Genomic DNA, 22,768 nt, shown 5'->3' with positions numbered 1-22,768 from the left:
TTTGGACTAATATCCACTTATTAGTGAGTACACAGCATGTGTGTTCTTTTGTGATTGGGTTACCTCACTCAAGATAATATTTTGTAGTTCCATTCATTTGCCTATGAAGTCATTGTTTTTGATAGCTGAGTAATACTCCATTGTGTAGATGTACCATATATTCTATATTCATTCCTCTGTTGAAGGTCATATGGGTTCTTTCCAGCTTCTGGAAATAAGGCTGCTATGAACATAGTGAAGCATGTATCCTTGTTATATGTTGGATCATCATTTGGGTATATGTCCAGGAGTGGTATATTTGGGTCCTCAGGTACTAATATAGATAATTTTCTGAGGAAACTCCAGACTGATTTCCAAAGTGGTTGTACCAGCTTGGACTCTAACCAACAATGGAGGAGTGTTCCTCTTTCTCTACCTCTTCATCAGCATCTATTATGACTGGAGTTTTTGATCTTAGCCATTCTGACTGGTGTGAGGTGGAATCTCAGGGTTGATTTAATTTGCACTTCACTGATGACAAAAGGTGTTGAGCAATTCTTTAGGTATTGCTCAAGCCATTCGATATTCCTCATCTGAAAATTCTTTGTTTACCTCAGTACCCCATTTTTAATAGCGTTATTTGGCTGTCTGGAATCTAAATTCTTGGGTTCTATGTATATATTGGATATTAGTACTCTATTGAATATAGGATTGGTAAAGATTTTTTGTCAATCCAATGTTTGCCATTTTGTCCTAATGACAGTGTCCTTTCCCTTACAGAAACTTTGCAGTTTTATGAGGTCCCATTTGTCGATTCTTGATCTTAGAGCATAAGCTGTTGGTAATCTCTTCAGGAAATTTTCCCAAGTGCCAATGTGTTCAAGGCTCTTCCCCACCTTTTCTTCTATTAGTTTGAGTGTATCTGGGTTTATGTGGGGGTGCTTGATCCACTTGGACTTAAGCTTTGTCCAAGGAGATAAAAATGGATCAATTTTCATTCTTCTACGTGCTGACCTCCAATTGAAGCAGCACCATTTGTTGAAAATACTTTTAACCAATGAATGGTTTTGATTCTTTTGTCAAAGAAAAAGTGATTATAGGTGTCCAGTTCATTTCCGGGTCTTAAATTCTATTCCACTGCTCTGCCTGCCTGTCTCTGTACCAATACCATACAGTTTTTATCACTTTTGCTCTGTAATACAGATTGAGGTCAAGGATGGTGATTCCCCCAGAAGTTCTTTTATTGTTAAGGATAGTTTTAGGTATCCTAGGTTTTTTGGTATTCCAAATGATTTTTGCAAATTGCTCTTTCTAACTCTATGAAGAACTGAGTTGGGATTTTGATGGGTATTGCATTGAATCTGTAGGTTGCTTTTGGCAAAATGGACATTATTACTATATTAATCCTTCCAATTCATGAGCATGGGTAGGGGCTTTCTATCTTCTGAGATCTCCTTCAATTTCTATCTTCAGAGACATGAAGTTATACAGATCTTTCACTTGACTGGTTAGAGTCACATCAAGGTATTTTATATTATTTGGGACTGTTGTGAAGGGTGTCATTTCCCTAGTTTCTTTCTCAGACTGCTTATCCTTGGAGTATAGGAAGGCTACTGATTTGTCTGAGGTAATTTTATATCCAGCCACTTTGCTGATGTTGTTTATTAGGATTAGTAGTTCTATGGTGGAAATTTTGGGGACACTTAAGTATACTATCATATCATGTACAAATAGTGATATTTTGACTTCTTCCTTTCCAGTTTGTATCCCTTTGACCTCTTTCGTTGTCTGATTGCTCTGGCTAAGACATCGAGTACTATATTAAATAAGTAGGGAGAGAGTGGGCAGACATGTCTAGTCCCTGATTTAGTTTCTTTCCATTTAGTTTAATGTTAGCTACTGGTTTGCTGTATATTGCTTTTACTATGTTTAGATATGGGGGCCTTAATCCTGATCTTTCCATGACTTTTAGCATATTGAATGTTCTCAAATGCTTTCTCAGCATCTACTGAGATGATTACGTGGTTTTTAATTCGTGTTTGTTTATATAGTGGATAACATTGATGGATTTCTGGACACTGAACCATCCTTGCATCTCTGAAGAGAAGCCTACTTGATCTTGATGGATGATCATTTGGTTGTGTTCTTGGATTTGGTTTGCAAGAAATTTATCGAGTAATTTTCCTCAATATTCTTAAGAGAAATTGATCTTTGGATTTTGTGTGGTTTAGGTATAAGCATAATTGTGGATTCAAAGATAGAATTGGGTAGTGTTCCTTCTGTATCAATTTTGTGGAATAGTTTGAACATTATTAGGTCTTCTTTGAAGGTCTGATAGAATTCTGCACTAAACTCATCTGGTTCTGGGAATTTTGGCTTGGGAGACTTTTAATAACTGCTTCTATTTCTTTAGGAGTTTAGGACTGTTTAAATGATTTACTTGATCCTGGTTTAACTTTGATACCTAGTATCTGTCTAGGAAATTGTCCATTTCATTCAGAATTTCCAGTTTAGTTGAATATAGGTTTTTATTGTAGCATGAGATATTTTTTGGATTTCCTCAGATTCTGTTGTTATGTCTCCCTTTTCATTTCTGATTTAGTTAATTTGTATACTCTCTGTGTCCTCTTGTTAGTTTGGGTAAGGGTTCCCCTATCTTGTTGGTTTTCACGAAGAACTAGCTCCTGTTTTGTTGATTCTTTGTATAGTTCTTTTTCTTTATCCTTGGTTGATTTCAGACCTAAGTTTGATTATTTCCTGCCTTCTGCTAGTCTTAAATCTGATTATGTGGTCAATTTTGGAGAAAGTATGATGAGTTGCTAAGAATAGGGTATATTGTTTTGTTTTAGGATGAAATATTCTATAAATGTCTGTTAAATCCATTTGGTTGATAGCTTTTATTAGTTTCTCTATGTCTCTGTTTAGTTTCTGTTTTTATTATTTGCACTATTCATTATTATATGAATGATGGATGTTAAAATCTCCCACTATTAGTGTGTGAGATGCAGTGTGTGCTTTGAGTTTTAGTAAGGTTTCTTTTATGAAGATAGGTGCCCTGGCATTTAGAGCATAGATATTCAAGATTGAGAGTTTATCTTGGTGGTTTTTTCCTTTGATGAACATGAAGTGTTCTTCTTCAGGTTTTTTGATAACTTTTGTTTGAAAGTCTATTTTATTCAATATTAGAATGGCTACTCCAGCTTGTTTCTTGGGATAATTTGCTTGGAAAATTGTTTTCCAGTCTTTTACTCTGAGGCAGTGTCTGTCTTTGTCACTGAGGTGTGTTTCCTGTATGCAGCAAAATGCTTGGTCCTCTTTCTGCATCCAGTTTGTTAGTCTATGTGTTTTTATTGGAGCATTCAGTCCATTGATTTCAAGAGACATTAAGGAATAGTGATTGGTGTTTAATTTTATTTTTGTTGGTAGAGGTGGAATTTGTGTAGCTCTCTTCTCTTTGTTTTGTTGCAAGAAGATTACTTTCTTGGTTCTTAAAGGGTGTAGTGTCCCTCCTTTTGTTGGAGTTTTCCATCTGTTATCCTTTGTAGGGCTGGATTTGTGGAAAGATATTATGTAAATTTGGGTTTGTCATGGAATATCCTGGTTTTTCCATTTATGTTACTTGAGAGTGCTGCTGGATATAGTAGCCTGGGCTGGCATTTATGTTCTCTTTGGGTCTGTATAATATCTTCCCAGGATCTTCTGGCATTCATAGTCTCTGGTGGGACATCTGGTATAATTCTGGTAGGTCTGCCCTTATATGTTACTTGACCTTTTTCCCTTACTGCTTTTAATATTTTTTCTTTGTTTTGTGCATTTGGTTTATTGACTATTAAGTGTTAGGAGGAATTTATTTTCTGGTCTAATCCATTTGGATTCTTGTATGTTTATGGGCATCCCTTTTTTTAGGTTAGGGAGTTTTCTTCTATAAGTTTGTTGAAGATATTTATAGGCTGGAGTCTTTGCTGTCTTCTATACCTATTAACGTTAGGTTTGATCTTCTCATTGTGCCCTGGATTTCTTAGATGTTTTGAGTTAGGAGTTTTTTGAGTTTTACATTTTCTTTGACAGTTGTGTCAATGTTTTCTATGGTATCTTCTACCCCTGAGATTCTCTCTCTATCACCTATACTTTGTTGGTGATGCTTGCGTTTATGACTCTTGATTTCTTTCCTAGGTTTTCTATCCCCAGGTTTATATATCTTTGTGACTTCTTTATTGTTTCTATTGCCATTTTTAAATTCTGGATGGTTTTGTTCAATTCCTTCACCTGTTTGCTTATGTTTTCCTGTAATTCTTTAAGGGATTTTTGTCTTTCCTCTTTAAAGACTTCTACTTGTTTGCCTCTATTGTCCCGTATTTCTTTAAGGGTGTTATTTATGTCCTTCTAAAAGTCCTCTGTTATCATCATGAGATGTGATTTTTAAATCTGAATCTTGCTTTCTGGTGTATTTGTATATCACCATCAGGTTGTCTCTCGTGTTAGCCTGTCTTGCTATCTCTGACTCCTGTAGGCCTGAGTGTTACCACTCCTATAGACCTGTTGTCCTGTTTTCTCTCAGCCAGTTCTGAGAACAGAGTGTTCTTCTCTCAACTGTGTAGTCACTCCTGGAGGCTGGATTTCAGCTTTTGGTGCAGGTAGGAACCGGAAGGGTCCTGCCCCTGACTGCTCCTAGGTTACTTAGGGGCACAGATGGCACTAGGTGTTTTCCTCCTGAGTTGGGAGAGAGTAGTTTTCTCTGATTTCTCAGGAGTGTCTACATTTCTGAGAGTCCAGCTCTCTCCCCCACAGTATTTGGGTGCAGGGAGCTGTGTGACCAGTTCAGTTCAGTTCAGTTCTGGGAGCAGGCAGGAACCAGCAGGTTTCTGCTGATGACTGCTCCTATAATCCTGTATCCAGAGACACTATGCAGCTTCCTCTTGGACAGGGATGTGGACAGAAGTTGGTAGAAGTGGCAGTCTTCCCTGTGGTCTCAGTATTGTTTGCATTTCTACTATTCTCTTTCTTTGTTGGGTCTGTGTGTGGTTTATGTATCAGCGTAACTACGGCTTCATAGAATGTATTAATTAGTGTTCCTTGTGTTTCTATTTTGTGGAATAGTTTGAAGAGCATTGGTATTAGGTCTTCTTTGTAGGTCAGATAGAATTCTAGACTAAAGCATCTGGTCCTGGGAATGTTTGTTTTAAAGAATTTTAAGGACAGCGTTGTGTATAAGTTTGTTCTAATGGAGTAAGTTTTAAATCAAATTAGATATTAGTTGGTTATTCCCACCAGCTTTGTGCCATCATTCATCTGAGAATTTTTTCAAACAGGACAGATTGTAGACAAAATTTTTTGTGTCTGAGTTGGAGTTTACATTTCACTTTTCATTATCTGAAAAGACCTTTCTCATATCAAAGTCATTAGATGTGGGTGTTTTATATAGGCACCAGGTGAACCCCTTCATGTACAATGAGTTCTGGGGGTATTTTCTCCAGCCTTTGCTATTTATTTGTGTAGAGCACACTATTGGGTTTTCAATAATCAGGGTTGTTTAGTACTTTCCATGGGATGCCTTTGGCCAATATAAATCGGATGCAACCTAGTACTGGAAGATTCATTTGGTAACAAAATATGGCCAGTCAAGGCTATATCTTCCTCATTATTTGGAGATTTTATTAGAATTGGCTTAATTTTTTTATGTTTCCACTGCACTAGGTTTTCATAATGTTCCACAATTCTAGATGTCTCTTTCCACAATCCCTCCTTCAACCACACCTATTCCCTTCCCTGTCTGATCCTTCTGATTTTATCCTGTTTTCTGATCCCAGTCAACCTGAAAAATCTATTCTATTTCCCCCATCTTGGGGAAATACATGTTTCTCTCAGTCCCACCCTTTACAAATAACCTCTATGGGTCAACAGACTGTAGTTTGCTTATCATTTATGTAATGGTTAATATCCACATATAATGAAATACAACCATATTCATCCTTCTGTACCTGAGTTACCTCACCACATTATTGTTATTCTTCTGTTGAAGGAAATACCAGATCTTTCCATTTTGGGACTAATATGACTAGAGAAGAAATAAACATGGTGAAGCAAGAGCCCTTGTGATAGGATGTAGTGTCCTATCTTGCCAAAAAGATGCATTTCTGAATAGAACACCATTAGCTCAGGCACTAAGAGCAACAATTAATATATGAGACCTCATAAAGCTAAAAAGCTTCTGTAAGGTGAAGGACACCATCATTTAGAGAAACTGGTAATTACACAATGGGAAAAGTTTTTCTCTAACTTTATATCCAATTGAAGGATAATATCAAAAATGTATGAAGAACTGAAGAAACATGATATTTAAAAAATCAAATAATGCAACAAAAAGTATAATACAGATGTAAACACATAATTCTCAATAGAAGAAACTCATTTGGCTGAGAATACTTAAAAATGTGTTCAACATCTTTAGTCCTTAGAGAAACGCAAACCAAAGTTACTTTGAGATTCAATCTTACACTTGTCTGAATGGCTATGACTCAAGTGCAGCTCATGCTGGTGAGGATGGGCAGCAAGGGGAAGACTCATCTGTTGCTGGTGGGAGTACAAACTTGCACAGCCAGAACTTACAAAAAAACTAGAAAGGGTGAGTTGAGGTATTATAAGTAGCATTTGTTGATGATACTCTGCAGTACTGTACAATATGCTTGTGTTATGCCTTCATACATGGCTGTTGTAAAGGTGCATTATCCAACACACTTGACCACTAATGATAAACACCTCCTGTTTGTTATGTGTTTGATTTTGAATTAACATTTGGCATTGCATATCCAAAAAACCTTTTGTTATTGGCAATTTCTCAATAAAGCCTTCTTCAGAGCTTCAAGAACACTGCCTAAATGACAGTGAGTATCAGAGACCACACTACATAATGTAATTTACAAATTTATTATAGGAAAATTATAGAGTTAGAGTCTTAGATAAGATTGGTTATTTTGAATGAACAAAACAGTGTCTTTCAGATTGTCTTGTCAGACATTTTGTCCTACAATATGTATCTGAAACCCAGTGCATATGTCTAGACACTTGTGTTGAGGAAGCATTGAAGATAACCACGTACTATCTTACATTTTTTAGACTCATTAAATATATGAGTACATGTGTTGGATATCTAAGCCATCAATGCTTCTGTCTCAATAAAAAAAAGACAATAGAAAATCCCTACTGACAAAAATAATTACTTTATCAAAGACCTAATATCACTATCTCCATGACATGGGACTTTGACAACTTCACATGCTTAGTGCATCTTTTTCTAATGTGTTTATTTCTTTTTCTTAGGAGAAATAAAAAGGCCTGCTGAAACAATTCCAAAATCAATAATTTATGGTCTATCTGTTGTGACTATGTTATACTTACTGACTAATGTATCATTCGTGGCAGTTTTGACATCTGAGGAAATCATCTCTTCAGGTATGAAGTAAATTTAATAGGAAATAAATGCTTCTCTGTGCTCAGGGGCAAAAACATTGATGATTTTAATGCTTTTGTAGGCAGCATGTACCTGAGACAGTTGGACCTAAAATTGATGTAGATCTAAATTCTCATATAGTAGCAACCTTTGTTCAAAATATCAGGCAATTTATACTCTGGGAATTAAGAAGAATAACATAAGTAAAAAAAAGCACATTCCAAGAACAATTCTGTGTTTTGAAAAAAACTGAGGTCACAGGATGCTTATTTTCTTGAAGTTTTCCCACAAGCATTCAGCATTTTCATATGGAACCATTGAACTGTATCCAACATGAGTGAAGTTTATGAGCTGTATACATGTTTGGTATACATGATACGAAAATGTTTATTTGTTTTGGACATTTCAAGGAATCTAAGAGAAACACAATTACACAAATTGTCTATTAATATAATCAATCACATTTTAACAATAAAATTATAGAAGAAGTAGTACATGTAGCAACCAAAGCTAAAATAAAGAAAAAGAAGAGGACATGAGTAAAGAAAAAGAAGATATATGAGCAAAGCAAGAACACAAAGAATAGATACTATACATAGATTCTTTATCTTCAATAATACACTTACATCTTTACAATAAATTCAGCTGTCCAAATAGAGAATAACTTCTCAGTTTCTTAGATGCTGAAACTAGTGGCAAGAAGTTAGGTAAAGCTGTCCTTTACATCCATCTGTAACTGCACAGACAAGTGTGTCACAGCCAGTTCTCAAACTCATTCTCCACATTGTAGCACATGATATGGTGCAGTATCTTGTTAATATGAGCAGTAAATAAAGTAAATATGAACAGGAATTTTTATGATTTGCTCTTCAAAAAATAGTCATCACAATCCCACTAAGAGTGGAGACCCCTCATCCCTCATTGATCATTGTCTAGGCTTTGTTTATCCTGATAAGTTGTCAGAAAACTATAAAATCCTTTCCTGAGAAGTAAATGCCTCTTCTGGTTGGAACCAGAGCTTCAGTTTTTCCTTCCATAAAATTATTGGGTAAATTTCAATTCCACGGGAGGGTAATTGATTTTAAATAGTATGCTAATCAAAGGGAGGGGCACACATATTTTTCTTTAGGATAGTTTCATTCTTATATAGGTGGCTATAAAATGACATAGATGCATAAGTAAGATTTAGCAGGGAATGTATACTGAAAAAAGACATTGGATTGGAGTATTTACAAGTATATCTGCAACACAGGGACTTTAAAGGGAGTAGTTATCTGAGGGAGGCATGACATTGCACAATTTTACAACTCATTCAAAAGTATAGTGGCTAAGTTTTAGACCATTTGTAGTAGGATAACTCTATCATGAATCATGAAATGCCAGAACTCCACAGATAGGATATCTTTTTTTTTCTGAATTATCACTGACAAACAAGTGGGCTTTGCTAATATATAAGATAGGTACCATAACAATCAGGAGAGCAAGAATGCATTTTTCTGCCACTAAGTTGTCTTGCAGTTCACAAATATCTGTATCTAATGTGCTCTACTGGACAAAAACAATCACAAGACACAACATATTCAAGCATTAAAAGACTCCTCCTAGAATGAATTTGCCAAATCACATTACAAAATATATGGTTGCAGGAAAAAAATGCTCTTCTACTTTCTTTTAAACCAAAAGTAACTTTGACGTTCTGAATTCTCATTCAACTTTTGTAGATTCTGTTGCTGTGACATGGATGAACAGAGTCTTTCCTTCGATGCAATGGATAATTTCTTTGTTGACCTCAGCTTTCCTATTTGGCTCCGTTTCTTGTGGAATAGTTTCAGCATCAAGAATGTTCTTTGTCGCAAGTCAAGATGGACAGTTTCCTTTCATCTACTCAATGCTTAATGACCATCACTCTCCAGTAGTAGCTGACATACAAGCTGTTATTTTATCTTCTGTTGGAATAATATCTTCAAATATGATCTATTTAGTAAAATATGTTGGTCTAGGAGCATGGTGTTTAAATTTGCTGAATATGATTGGGTTGCTTAAACTAAGGTACCAGAACCCTGACCTACCAAGACCTTATAAGGTAAGTCAACATGTAAATGCCAGTGTCGAATGTCACCTTATTCAAGTTCTGTGATATTGTTCTAATCAGTTGCAAACCACGCAACTGCCCTATGTCTTCCTTTCCAGATTTTGAGATATGAGATGTTTTAGGATTGCTTTTTATTGTGAGAAATGTGAAAACTGATACACTTCAGGGAAGACAGATGTCATCCTTATCTTGTTGAAAACAAAAAAAAAAAAAAAAAAAAAAAAAACAAAGAAACCAAAAAAAAAAAAAAAAAAACGAAAACAAAGGAGAAAACAGTAGCTTCCATGATCATGATCAAATGAACTCACATCATAATAATAATACCTTAATAACATAGTAGAAGTAGTTTCCTCTTCTTGCTTATTTCCTTAATTGATACTTTAAATCAAGGTTTTTAAGACTAATCAAATGAGTTACATTTATGTCTTGTTTGTAATGTATAAGTCACACATTGATTAAACATAAATCTAAGGATGTTCCATCATCTTTGTTTTCCATCTCAGTATTCCCATAAAAGTAATCAAGATTTGAGCTTTTATTTACAATATAATTATCATCTCAGAGTCAGCTCATGGTTGCTGAGATAATATTAAAATATAAAGACTCCAAATATTATTACCGTAAGCAAATTAAGTAAACACTTGAGTATTGATAATAAAACCCATATTCACAGATTTTTCGCCTAGGGTTCTGATTCATTTGGTCTCTATCGGCCCACTGGAATGTATGCTAATATCAGTCATCTTGGAATTCTTACAAATAGTGGATCACTGAACATATTTTGAAAAATGTCAATCTATACCAGATTCCACATTTTTCTTTTTTTTTAATCATTTCTTCTTCAAGTGTATCCTATATTAACAAGGGCAAATGATATCTTAGATATGTTGTATATACCTGCTATATTTCAGACATTCATGTACACAATTCAATAAATGGGTAAAGTCAGAGAATAAGGAGACAGGAGATAGGAATAATTTGACCAAATTAGTTTGGAGCCAGGCAAAGAAATTCAATGAGAAGCCTATCAAAGTCATATTAAATCAGTCAGCTTAAAGTGGTTTTTGAGACAAAATGGTTGGGTTGAACTATGTAGCCAGAGTTCAGAAAGAGCTAGAAAAGATGAGCTTATTAAAAGTGAGGTTCTGAGACAATTACATTTGGTGAATCAAAGTTGCTTATATAAGTGGGTATAAACATATTTTTTCTTTTTTAAAATATTTTTATTTACTTTTACACTCCAGAATTTATTCCCCTCCCGGCCTACCCCCTGGACTGTTTCACACTCCATACCTCCTTCCCACCACCCCCCAGTCTCCACATACATGTCCCCACCCTACCAGGCCTGTAACTTTTTGGAGCCTCCTGTCTCTTGAGAGTTAGGTGCATCTTCTTTGACTGAACCCAGACCTCAGAGTCCTCTGCTGTATATATGTTGGAGGCCTCATCTCAACTGCCGTACACTGTCAGGTTGGGGATCCAGGGTCTGAGGGATCTCACAAGGGTCCAGGTTAATTAAGACTGCTGGTCATCCTACAGGGTTGCCTTTCTTCCTCAGCTTCCTCCATTTTTCCCTAATTCAACCAGCAGGGTCAGTAGCTTCTGTTCATTGGCTGGGAACACATATATGCATCTGACTCTGAACTCCTTTTTGAGGGCAGATGATAGGTCTCTTTTTGTGAATGCCCCATAGCCTCAGTAATGTTGTTGGGTCTTACAGCCACCCCATGAGCTGGATCCCACTTTAGGCCTGTTGCTGAACCTTCTTTTCCTCAGGCTCCTCTCTATTTCCATCCCTGCATCCGTTGAGACAAGAATTATGGGTCAGAGCTTTGACTGTGGGATAGCAACCCTATCATTCAATTGATGCCCTGTCTTTCTGCTGGAGGTGGGTTCAATAAGTTCCCTCTCCCCACTGGAGGGCATGTCATCTAGGGTCACCCTCTTTTAGTCCTGAGAGTTTCTCACCTCCCAAGTCTCTGGTACATTCGAGAGAGTCCTCCCAACTTCTTTCCTCTCCAGGTTGCCTGTTTCTATTCTTTCTGCTGCCACCCAGGGCTTCAGTCCTTTTCCCGCAACCAATACCAGGTCATGTTCCCCCCAACTCCATCCCTTTTCCATCCCCTGTCACTGGCTCCCTCATTGGGGTTGCTTTCTTCTCCCTCCAAGTGGGATTGAGGCAGTCTCACTTGGGCCCTTCAGCTTCTTGACATTTTGAGTTCCGTGGACTGTATCTTGGGTATTCTGTACTTTTGTGTGTTTAGGGTAATATCCATCTTATTAGGATAAACATATTTTTCATCTTAATTTATTTAGTCTTACTATATCAAAGTAAAAAGAGAACATTATATATGTCATTCAAGGACAATATAGAAATATTTTGTTGAGCACAATTTAGTGAATGTGATTCTGGCTTATAAACTTTAAATATCAAAATCAAATTAGATGCCATTTTAAAGACTTATTTAATTATTTTATGTATATGAGTTCACCATAGCTGTCATCAGACACATCAGAAGAGTGCATCAGGTCCCATTACAAATGGTTGGGAGCCTCCATGTGGTTGCTGGGAACTGAACTCAGGACTCTGGAAGAGCAGCCAGTGCTATTAATGGCTGAGCCATCTCTCCATCCCATAGATGTCATTTTAAAACAAAAAAAATCTGAAAAAAAACACAAATTAATTAAGTCATTTTTTTAGGTACCAGCACAAGGCACCACAAATTCCTGTTTATTAATTTTCTGTATTTTTCCTGAGCATTGGTCATAGTACATGATGAAGAGTATTTCTTTTTTATTGGATTTGTTGTTTACATTTCAAATGTTATCCCCTTTCCCAGTTTCCCATCCACAAGCCCACTGTCCCATCCCTACTCTCCATTCTTCTATGAGGGTGTTCCCCCTCCACAACTATTCACCCCTACCTGCCTCCCTGCCCTGACATTCACCTATACTGGAGGTTCCAATATTGGCAAGACCAAGGGTTTCTTCTCCCTTTGGTACCAATCAAGGCCATCCTCTACTACACATGCAGCTGGAGCCATGGGTCTGTCAATGTGTACTCTTTGGGTAATGGTTTAGTCCTGGGAACTCTGGTTGGTTGGTATTGTTGTTCTTACAGGGTTGCAAATCCATTCAGTTCCTTCAATCCTTTCTCTAACTCCACCAATGGGGACACCATTCTCAGATCAATGGTTGGCTGCCAGCATTCACCTATGTATTTGGCATGCTTTGGCAGAGCCTCTCAGGAGACAGCTATATCGGTCTTCTGTAAGCGTGCACTTCCTGGCATCATGAATATAGTCTGGGTTTGGTGTCTGTATGTATACGGACTGGATACTCAGTAGGGGAAGGCTCGGAATGGGCATTCCTTCAGTCTCTGCTCGAAATTTGTCTTCAAATCTCCTCCTATGAATATTGTTGTTCCCCGATTTTAAGAAAGACTGAAGCACTTTGGTCATCTTTCTTCTTGAGCTTCATGTGGTTTATGGATTCTATCTTGGTTAATTCGAGATTTTAGGATATTTTCCACTTATCAGTAAGTACATACCACATGTGTGTTTTTGTGACTGGGTTACCGCATTCATCAAGATGATATTTTCTAGTTCCATTCATTTGCCTATGAATTTCATGAAGTCTTTGTTTTACTAGCTGAGTAGTACTCCATTCTCTAAATGTACCATGTTTTCTGTATCCATTCCTCTGTTGAAGGACATCTGGGCTCTTTCCAGCTTCTGGCTATTATAAATAAGATTACTATGAACATAGTGGAACATGTGCCTTTGTTGCATGTTGGAGCATCATTTGGGTATATGACCAGGAATGGTATAGCTAGGTCCTCAGGTAGTATGATGTTGAATTTTCAGAGGAACCTCAAGACTGATTTCCAGAGTTGTTGTACCCACTCTGTGGTAGCAATCCCACCAACAATGGAGAAGTGTTCCTCTTTCTCCACATCCTTGCCAGCATCTGTTGTCACCTAAATTTTTATCTTAGCCATTCTGACTGGTGTGGGGGGCGGGTCTCAGTGTTGATTCGATTTGAATTTCTCTGATGATTAAGTATGTTGAACATTTCTTTAGGCGCTTCTCAGTCATTCAATATTCTTCAATTGAGGATTCACTGTTTAGATCTTTACCACATTTTTAAATATGGTTTTTTGACTCTCTGTAGTCGTAACTTCTTCAGTTCTCTGACTATATTAGCTATTAGTCCTCTATTGGATATAGGATTGGTAAAGATCTGTTGGTTGCTGTTTTTTCCTAATGACAGTGTCCTTTGCCTTACAGAAGCTTTGCAATTTTATGAGGTCACATTTGTCAGTTCTTGATCGTAGAGCTTAAGCCATTGGTGTTTTGTTCAGAAAATTTTCTCCAGTGTCCATGTGTATGAAGCTCTTCCCCACTTTTTCTTCTATTAGTTTGAGTGTATCTAGTTTGATGTAAAGGTCCTTGATTAATATGGACTTAAGCTTTGTACAGGGTGATGAGAATGGAGTGATGTGCATTCTTCTACATGCTGACCTCCATTAGAATCAGCACCATTTGTTGAAAATGCTACCTTTTTTCACTTGAGGTTTTAGCTGCTTTGTCAAATATCAAGTGACCATAGGTATGTGAGTTCATTTCTGAGTATTCAAATCTATTCCATTGGTCGACATGCCTGTCTCTGTACTAATACCATGCAGTTTTTATCACTATTGTTCCGCAATACTGCCTGAGGTCAGGGATAGTGATTCCCCCAGAATTTATTTTATTGTTGAGGATAGATTGTGCTATCCAGTTTTTGTTTGTTTTTGTTATTCCAAATGAATTTCCATATAGCTCTTTCTACTTCTATGAAGAATTGAGTTGGAATTTTGATGGGGATTGAAATGAATCTGTAAATGGCTTTTGACAAAATGGCAACTATTACTATATTAATCCTGCTAACCATGAACATGGGAAATCTTTCCATCTTCTGTGATCTTCAACTTATTTCTTCAGAGACTTGAAGCTCTTGTCATACAGATCTTTCACTTGTTAGGTTAGAGTCACACTGAGGTAATTTTTTATTATTTGTGACTATTGTGAAGGGTGTTGTTTCCCTAATTTCTTTTTCAGCCTGTTTATCCTTTGACTAGAAGGAAACTACTGGTTTGTTTGAATTAACTTTATATCCAGCCACTTTGCTGAAGTTGCTTATCAGGCCTCATTTGTTCTCTGGTGGAACTTTGGAGTCACATAAATATACTATCATATCATCTTTAAATAGTGATATTTTGACCTCTTCCTTTCCAATTTGTATCCATTTGACCTCCTTTTGTTGTGTGATTGCTCTGGCTAGAACTTCAAGTATTATATTGAATAAGTAGGGAGAGAGTGGCCAGCCTTGTCTAGTCCCTGACTTTAGTGGAATTGCTTCAAATTTCTCTCCATTTAGTTTAATGTTGCTATTAGTTTGCTGTATAATGCTTTCACTCTGTTTAGGTGTGGGCATTGAATTACTGATTTTTGAAATACTTTTAACATGAAGGGGTGTTACATTTTGTCAAATGCTTTCTCAGCATCTAATGAGATGATCATGTGGTGTTTTTCCTTAGAGTGTGTTTATATAGCAGATGATGTGGATGGTTTTCCGTATATTGCACCATCTCTGCATCACTGGGATGAAGCCTACATGATCACGATAGATAATTGTTTTGATGTGTTCTTGGATTTAGTTTGTGAGAACTTTATTGAGTACTTTTGCATATTCATAAGGGAAATTGGTCTCTCTTTGTTTGGTTTTTGTATGGTTATGTATAAGCATAATTATGGATTCAAAAAGGAATTGGGTAGTGTTTCTTCTGTATCCATTTTGTGGAATAGTTTGGACAGTATTGGTATTAGGTCTTCTTTGAAGGTCTGATAGAATTCTTCACTAAACCCATCTGTTCCTGGGATTGTTTTGGTTGGGAGACTTTTAATAACTGCTTCTATTTATTTAGGACTTTGGGACTGTTTAGATGATTTATCTGATCCTGATTTAACTTTGGTACCTAGTATCTGTCTATAAAATTGTTAATTTCATTCAGATTTTCCAGTTGTGTTGAAATGGGTCTTTGTAGTAGGATCTGATTTTTTTAAATTTCCTCGAATTCTGTTGTTATGTCTCTTTTCATTTCTGATTTAGTTAATTTGGATACATTCTGTACCCCCTGGTTAATCTCGCTAAGGGTTTATCTATCTTGTTGATATTCTCAAAGAAACAGCTCCTAGTTTGGTTGATTCTTTGTATGATTTGTTTGTTTCCACTTGGATTATTTTAGCCCTGAGTTTCATTATTTCCTGCCTTCTACTCCACTGGAGGGTATTTGCTTCTTTTTGTTCTAGACCACTAGTACTATCAAGCTGCTAGTGTATGCTATCTTCAGTTTCTTTTTTGAATCACTCAGAGCTATGAGTTTTCCTCTTAGCACTGCTTTCATGTGTCCCATGAATTTGGGTATGTTGTGCCGTCATTTTCATTAAATTCTAAAAGTATTTCATTTCTTTATTTCTTCCATGACCAAGTTATCATTGAGTAGAGCGTTGTTCAACTTCCATCTGTATGTGGGCTTTCTGTCATTTTGTTTTTATTGAAGACCAGCCTCAATCCATGGTGATGTGAGAGAATGCATGGGATTGTTCCAAACGTCCTGTATCTGCTAAGGCCTGTTTTGTGACTGATTATGTGGTCAATTTTGGAGAAAGTACCATGAACTACTGAGAAGAAGGTATATTCTTTTGTTTTAGGATGTAATGTTCTATAGATATCTGTTAAATACATTTGATTCATAACTTCTGTTAATTTATGTCTCTGCTTAGTTTCTGTTTCCATATATGTCTATTGACATGAGTGACATATTGAAATCTCCCACTATTATTATGTGAGTTGCAATATGAGCTTGGTAAGGTTTCTTTTATGGATGTGGGTGCCCCTGCATTTGGAGCATTAGATATTCAGGATTAAGAGTTCATCTTGATAATAGCCAGAAGCTGGAAAGAACACAAATGCCCTTCAACAGAGGAATGGATACAGAATATGTGGTACATCTACACAATGAAATACTACTCAGATATCAAAGACAATGACTTTATGAAATTCATAGGCAAATGGATGGAACTGGAAAATATCATCCTGAGTGAGGTAACCCAATCACAGAAAAACATACATGTTATGCACTCATTGATAAGTGAATATTAGCCCAAATGCTCGAATTACCCTAGATGCACAGAACACATGAAACTCAAGAAGGATGACCAAAATGTGAATGCTTCACTCCTTCTTTAAAAGGGGAACATGAATACCCTTGGGAGGGAATAGGGAAACAAAGTTTAGAGCAGCGACTGAAGGAACGCCCATTCGGAGCCTGCCCCACATGTGGCCCATACATATACAACCACCAAACTAGATAAGATGGATGAAGCAAAGAAGTGTAGGCTGAAAGGAACCAGATGTAGATCTCTACTGAGAGGCACAGTCAGGTAGGTGAATGCCAGCAGCAAACCAATGAACTGAGAACAGGACCCCCGTTGAAGGAATCAGAGAAAGGACTGAAAGAGCTGAAGGGGCTTGAGACCCCATATAAACAACAATGCCAACCAACCAGAGCTTTCAGGGACTAAGCCACTTCCCAAAGATTATACATGGACTGACCCTGGGCTCCAACTGCATAGGTAGTAATGAATAGCCTAGTAAGGGCACCAGTGGAAGGGGAAGCCCTTGGTCCTGCTAATGCTGGACCCCCAAGTGAACAGGTTTCTTGGGGAAGGGCAATAATGGGGGGAGGTTTGGGAGGTGAACACCCATATAAGAGGGGAGAGGGAGGAGTAATGGGGATGTTGGCCTGGAAACTGGGAAAGGGAATAACATTTGAAAAGTAAATAAGAAATACCCAATTTAATAAAGATGGGGGGAAAGCAAAAAAAGAAAAAAGAAAAAAGAGTTCATCTTGATGGATTTTTCCTTTGACAAATATGAAGTGTCCTTTCTTAGGTTTTTTGATACCTTTTTGTTGAAAGTCTACTTTATTCAATATTAAAATGGCTACTCCAGCTTGTTTCTGAGGATCATTTGCTTGTAAAATTGTTTTCCAGCCTTTTACTCTGAGGTAATGTCTATCTTTGTCACTGAGGTATATTTCATGTATGAAGCAAAATGCTGGGTCCTCTTTCTGCATTCTGTGTGTTAGCCTATGTCTTTTTATTGGGGAAATGAGTCACTTGATGTTAAGAGATATTAAGGAATAGAGATTGTTGTTTCATGTCATTTTTGTTATTAGAGGTGGAATTATGTTTGTGTGGCTCTCTTCTTGTTTTGCTGCAAGATTACTTTCTTGCTTTTTCAAGGGTGTAGTTTCCCTCCTTGTGTTAGAGTTTGTGGAAAGATATTGTGTAAATTGTCATGGAATATCCTGGTTTCCCCATCTATGTTAATTGTCAGTTTTCCTGAATATAGTAGCCTTGCATAGCATTTGTGTTTTCTTAGGGTCTGTGTGACATCTTCCCAGGATCTTCTGGCATTCATAGTCTCTGGTGAGAAGTGTACTGTAATTCTGATAGGTCTGCCTTTATATATTACTTCACCTTTTTCCCTGCTTTTAGTTTCTTTCTTTGTTTTGTGCATTTAGTGTTTTAACTATTATGTGATGGGAGGAATTTCTTTTATGGTCCAATTTATTTGGAGTTTTCTAGGCTTCTTGTATGTTTATGGGCATCTCTTTCTTTAGGTTAATGAAGTATTCTTCTATAAGTTAGTTGAAGATATTTATTGGCCCTATACATTGTGAATCTTCACTCTCTTCTATGCCTAATATCCTTAGGTTTGATCTTCTCATTGTGCCCTGGATTTCCTGGATGTTTTCAGTTGGGAGCTTTTTGCATTTTACATTTACTTTGATGGTTGTGTCAATGTTTTCTATAGTATCTTCTGCCCCTGGGATTATCTCTTCTATCTCTTCTATTTTGTAGTGTTGCTTGATTTGTAACTCATGATCTCTTTCCTAGGTTTTCTATCTCCAGGGTTGTCTCCCTTTGTGAATTCTTCATTGTTTCTATTTCCATTTTTACATTATAGATAGTTTCGTTCAATTCCTTCATCTGTTTGATTGTGCTTTCCTATAATTCTTCAAATGATTTTTATTTTTGCTCTTTAAGTGCTTGCTTACCTGTGTTGTCCTATATTTCTTTAAGGGATTTATGTTCTTCTTAATGTCCTTTATCATCATCATGAAATGTGATTTTTAAATCCAAATCTTGCCTTTTCAGTATGTTGGGATATCCAATATTTGCTTTGGTGGGAAAACTGGACTCTGATGAGGCCATGTAATATTGGTTTATGTTGCTTAAGTTCCTGTACTTACTTGCCTGTTGCCATCTGGTTGTCTCTGTGTTAGCTGGTCATGCTGTCTCTGACAGTGGCTTGAACCTCCTATTAGCCTGTGTGTCAGCATTCCTGGAGACCAGCTTTCTCCCAGCCGGAACTGGGTCCCAGAGACCTGTGGAACCCGGTCAGCTCTGGGTGCAGTCAGCAATAAGAAGTGTCAGGTCCCAGACTTCTCCTGGGTTTGTGTGTCCTGAGGGCTCTATGCTGGTCCCTCGGAACAGAAGTGTTTACCTCTGTTCCCAGTTGTGTCAGTGCTCCTGTCAACTGGCTTTCATCTCTGAGCACAGGCAGAGACTGGAAGGATCCTCTCCTTTCTGCTCCTAGGTTCTTGTGTCCAGAGGGCTCTGGGCAGGTTCCTCTTGGGCCAGGAACTTGAACAGAAGTAGTGTTCTCCCCTGAGCTCTCAGAATTGTCCACACTTCTGAGGGTTCAGCTCTTTTCCCTACAGGCTTTGGGTACAGAGAGATGTGGGACCAGGTCAGTTCCATGTCCAGGCAGAAACCAGAAAGTGGAGTATTTCAATCTGAGGAATGCTTACACTGGAAACACTAGCTTTCTGACAGTATGAAGTCAATAAAAGACTGGGTAATAACTAAACAAGGGTGTTAAATAAAATGATGCTCACGTTTGTATTAAGAACCTATTTGTTATCAGACATTATAAAATGAGTATACAGAAAATACTCATAAAGAAGAAAACTAAGTCTCCTGTGTAATGATATAATGTATAAAACTGAGAGTCCCTAAAAACACAAAAGCTATATATGTCCTTGTGATATTAGAATTCATTTAGGCACAATTGTTTCCACAAAGGTAAAGAACTAGACTTAGAAACCTGGTTATGAGACAACAAATTGAACAAGAAATTGAGATGGTACCTCCATAAAAAACAGAGAGAACAGCACTTGCCATTGACACAGAAAATATAAGGTAAAATAGCCAAGCTCTCCATTATGTTCAAGACCCAATGCCTGATGAAAGACCTATATCATGAAATGCCAGTATTTCGGTGAAGGAATGTTTTGATCCATTACTGTTAAGGGGCAGCCATTTCATATATTAGTAGGAAATATAATAGAAAACAAGAACTGTGGGGGGAGGGGAACACCAAATACACCCTCTGTGACATCCTGGTATATCAAAAGACAATTACAAATGTATTAATCTTTTATGAGGTTGTCTCTGAGTTAACGTTGAAACAGACAACAGCTGGGGATCTGAAGTAAATTGGATGGACTCTACTTTGGAAACCTCTCTAGAAAGTGGTAAATTATAACACTTGGGTTGAAGCAACACTGACTTTCAGAACATTTTGGAAAGAAAAATACCTAAATAAGCTCATAGTCTACTAGTTCTTCCATCAAAAACTTCTACTTAGAAAGGACCTCATCGTGAGAATCAAACTACCCACTTAGAGACTCTTCTGTTGCCAGTAATGACTATGACACAAACTGTTAAACATTCAGGTGTTTCTTTGATTACAAAGCAAAAGAGAAATTACAGATGGATATTACCATCAAATTTTAAATCAAAACTTTAAATCAAATGATTATGAATGTGTTTCAACCATCCAGAATATTGGTGTATTGCTAAAACCACCCCTTTAAAAAGGTCATCATCATGGAGAGGTCAGCTAAAACTAAGGATCATCTGAGTGAAAAGTAATTCAATGTATACTTCCTAAAATAAATTATACCAACAAATAATGAGGGAGAGAAAGGCCCAACTAGATATCTCTTAACACTGAATGAAGTTTAAGAACCAGAATTAGGTTACATCAAAATAAGTTTTTTGTAAAAAAAGGGCTACATGGAAACCCCTAAACGACCTAGACTATTTGCTGCTCCCTACAGACTGACAGAATGGCCCTATTGAAGACACCTTCACAACTCACTCAACAAAGAGATGTTGAGCTAGTGCCTACCTAGAGCCTTCACTCCTAAGTAGTATTAGTGGTATTGTAAAGAACTCTTTAAGGAGCTGTTGATTTCTACCAACCTTTAAGAGTTGACACCAATGCTTCTCAAGTAATTCCATAAAGTCTAAGGAATAGAAATACTGAAAACAATTCTACAAAGCCACCACTTCCATAATCCTACAATAATTATTCACAATAACAAGAAGCCAACAAAAATTAGAAAAGTTATTAAACAATTTTGTTAGTGAATATACATACAACAATTTGTAATATATTATTTCTAGTCTAAATTTGAGAGTATATCAAGACGATAAGACACTACAAGAAATTGTGGTTTAATTATAGGAATGAAAGTCTAATTGAACATATTTAAATCAGTAAAAGTAATATTATATATAACTAGACTTAAAGTTTGAAAACACATTTATTTTTTCAATATTTGGTTACACATATTCATATATAGAACATAAATATGGAAATGAGGTCAGAACAGATGATAATGTCCAAAAGAAAGATTTATGAAAACAAGAGATAATCAAACATATATTAGAAAGTTTAAGTGGAACAATTTTCAAGAAGGGAATGGATAAACAAAAAGGAAAAAGGGAATGTGGGGAATAGAATAAGAACAAAATAGAATTATGAATGTATATGAAAATTCCAAAAGTAGATATCAATATACCTACAAATATACCACTATACTATGCTAACTAAAAATTAATAAAAGGAGCAAAGTAATAGATAAAAGAAGAGAGGGAAGGAAGGAAGGAGCGAGGGCGGGAGACAGGGAAAATGTTGACTGCGTAAATATAGAGTTAGTATTTATAATTCAGTTAATGATAATTATTAAAAGGTCTAAAATGCCATTATTTTATTTATGGCAATTGTGTCTTACTAAGGAACCATTCTTGATAATGTTTAAAAATAAATTTCTGGTTTTAGTGAATAAATACTCAAGGTGATGAAGAAAGTAAAAACTCCTGGACACTACAGGAGTAGTGTAATTTACTTTACATTGATTTTTTTCAAATAATACTTAATCTGCAATCTATTTATAAGCTAATACCATGACTACCTACTTTAAACCTCTTGAAGATATGTACATATGCACTTACTTCCTTTTGGTTCTGTAATATACATGATGCCCCTTATGTAGTAAGAACTAACCGTGACATCAGAAAACCTTTGCTTTCTCAGGTACGGCTGCTGTTTTTATTTGGATCTATAGCTTCATCGCTCTTCCTCATTCTCACACCAGTGATTCAGTCTCCCAGTACAGAGCACGTCTATCAAGTTGTGTTTCTCTTCTGTGGACTGCTGTGTTATTGGCTTCAAGCTTACCTCAATAGACATGGTGTTTGTTTTAATAGAATCACCTGCTACTGGCAATTACTTTTCAATGTCTCCCCATCTGAACACCCAGAAAAATTAATTCCTTCTCTAAATCCCATTAAAGTAGAAGTAACTGCATAGGTAGCAGAGAATAGCCTTGTTGGGGCACCAGGGGAAGGGGAAGCGCTTGGTCCTACCAAGGTTGGACCCCCAGTGCAGGGAAATATGGGGGGGGGCGGGCAAAAAGGGGACACATAGGGGGAATACCCATATGAGGAAGGGGGAGGGGAGGGAACGGCGGCTTATGGACAGGAAACCGGGAAGGGAAATAACATTTGAAATGTAAGTAAAGAAGTATATCTAATAAAAAATTTAAAAAATATCAAAACTTTTTTAAATGAGTGCAATTTTATTGCAATTTTGTGTATATATGTGTGTGTGTGTGTGTGTGTGTGTGTGTTCTTAAACACATGCTTGTTCACATTATGTCTATCCCCAAAATAATTGTTGTAAATTTTTAATTTTACCTTTTAAACATCTTTATCCTCTAAATAATTAGTAGACATAGGATTAAATATTACAAACACACAGTAATTAAAATATGGAAATTTTAT

The 22,768-nt window shown here is 36.7% G+C and overlaps 1 protein-coding gene across 1 annotated transcript in view; it reads left to right on the top strand.

Moving 5' to 3' along the window:
• Positions 1–22,542, top strand: part of LOC134485876 (solute carrier family 7 member 12-like) — a 67,030-nt gene extending 44,488 nt beyond the window's left edge. Inside the window, exons 2-4 of the mRNA XM_087636466.1 lie at positions 7,297–7,428; positions 9,148–9,509; positions 22,020–22,542. Of these exons, the coding sequence (XP_087492592.1) occupies positions 7,297–7,428; positions 9,148–9,509; positions 22,020–22,295 (770 nt within the window). The 3' untranslated portion in view covers positions 22,296–22,542. The remainder of the gene's footprint in view (positions 1–7,296; positions 7,429–9,147; positions 9,510–22,019) is intronic.
• The last annotated feature ends 226 nt before the right edge of the window (positions 22,543–22,768 follow it).

This window comes from Rattus norvegicus, chromosome 2 (genome assembly GCF_021556685.1).
Source record: "Rattus norvegicus strain SHRSP/BbbUtx chromosome 2, alternate assembly SHRSP_T2T, whole genome shotgun sequence".
Lineage (NCBI taxonomy): Eukaryota > Metazoa > Chordata > Mammalia > Rodentia > Muridae > Rattus > Rattus norvegicus.
The sequence above is the reverse complement of the archived record's forward strand: the minus strand, read 5'-3'. Positions and strand labels throughout refer to the sequence as shown.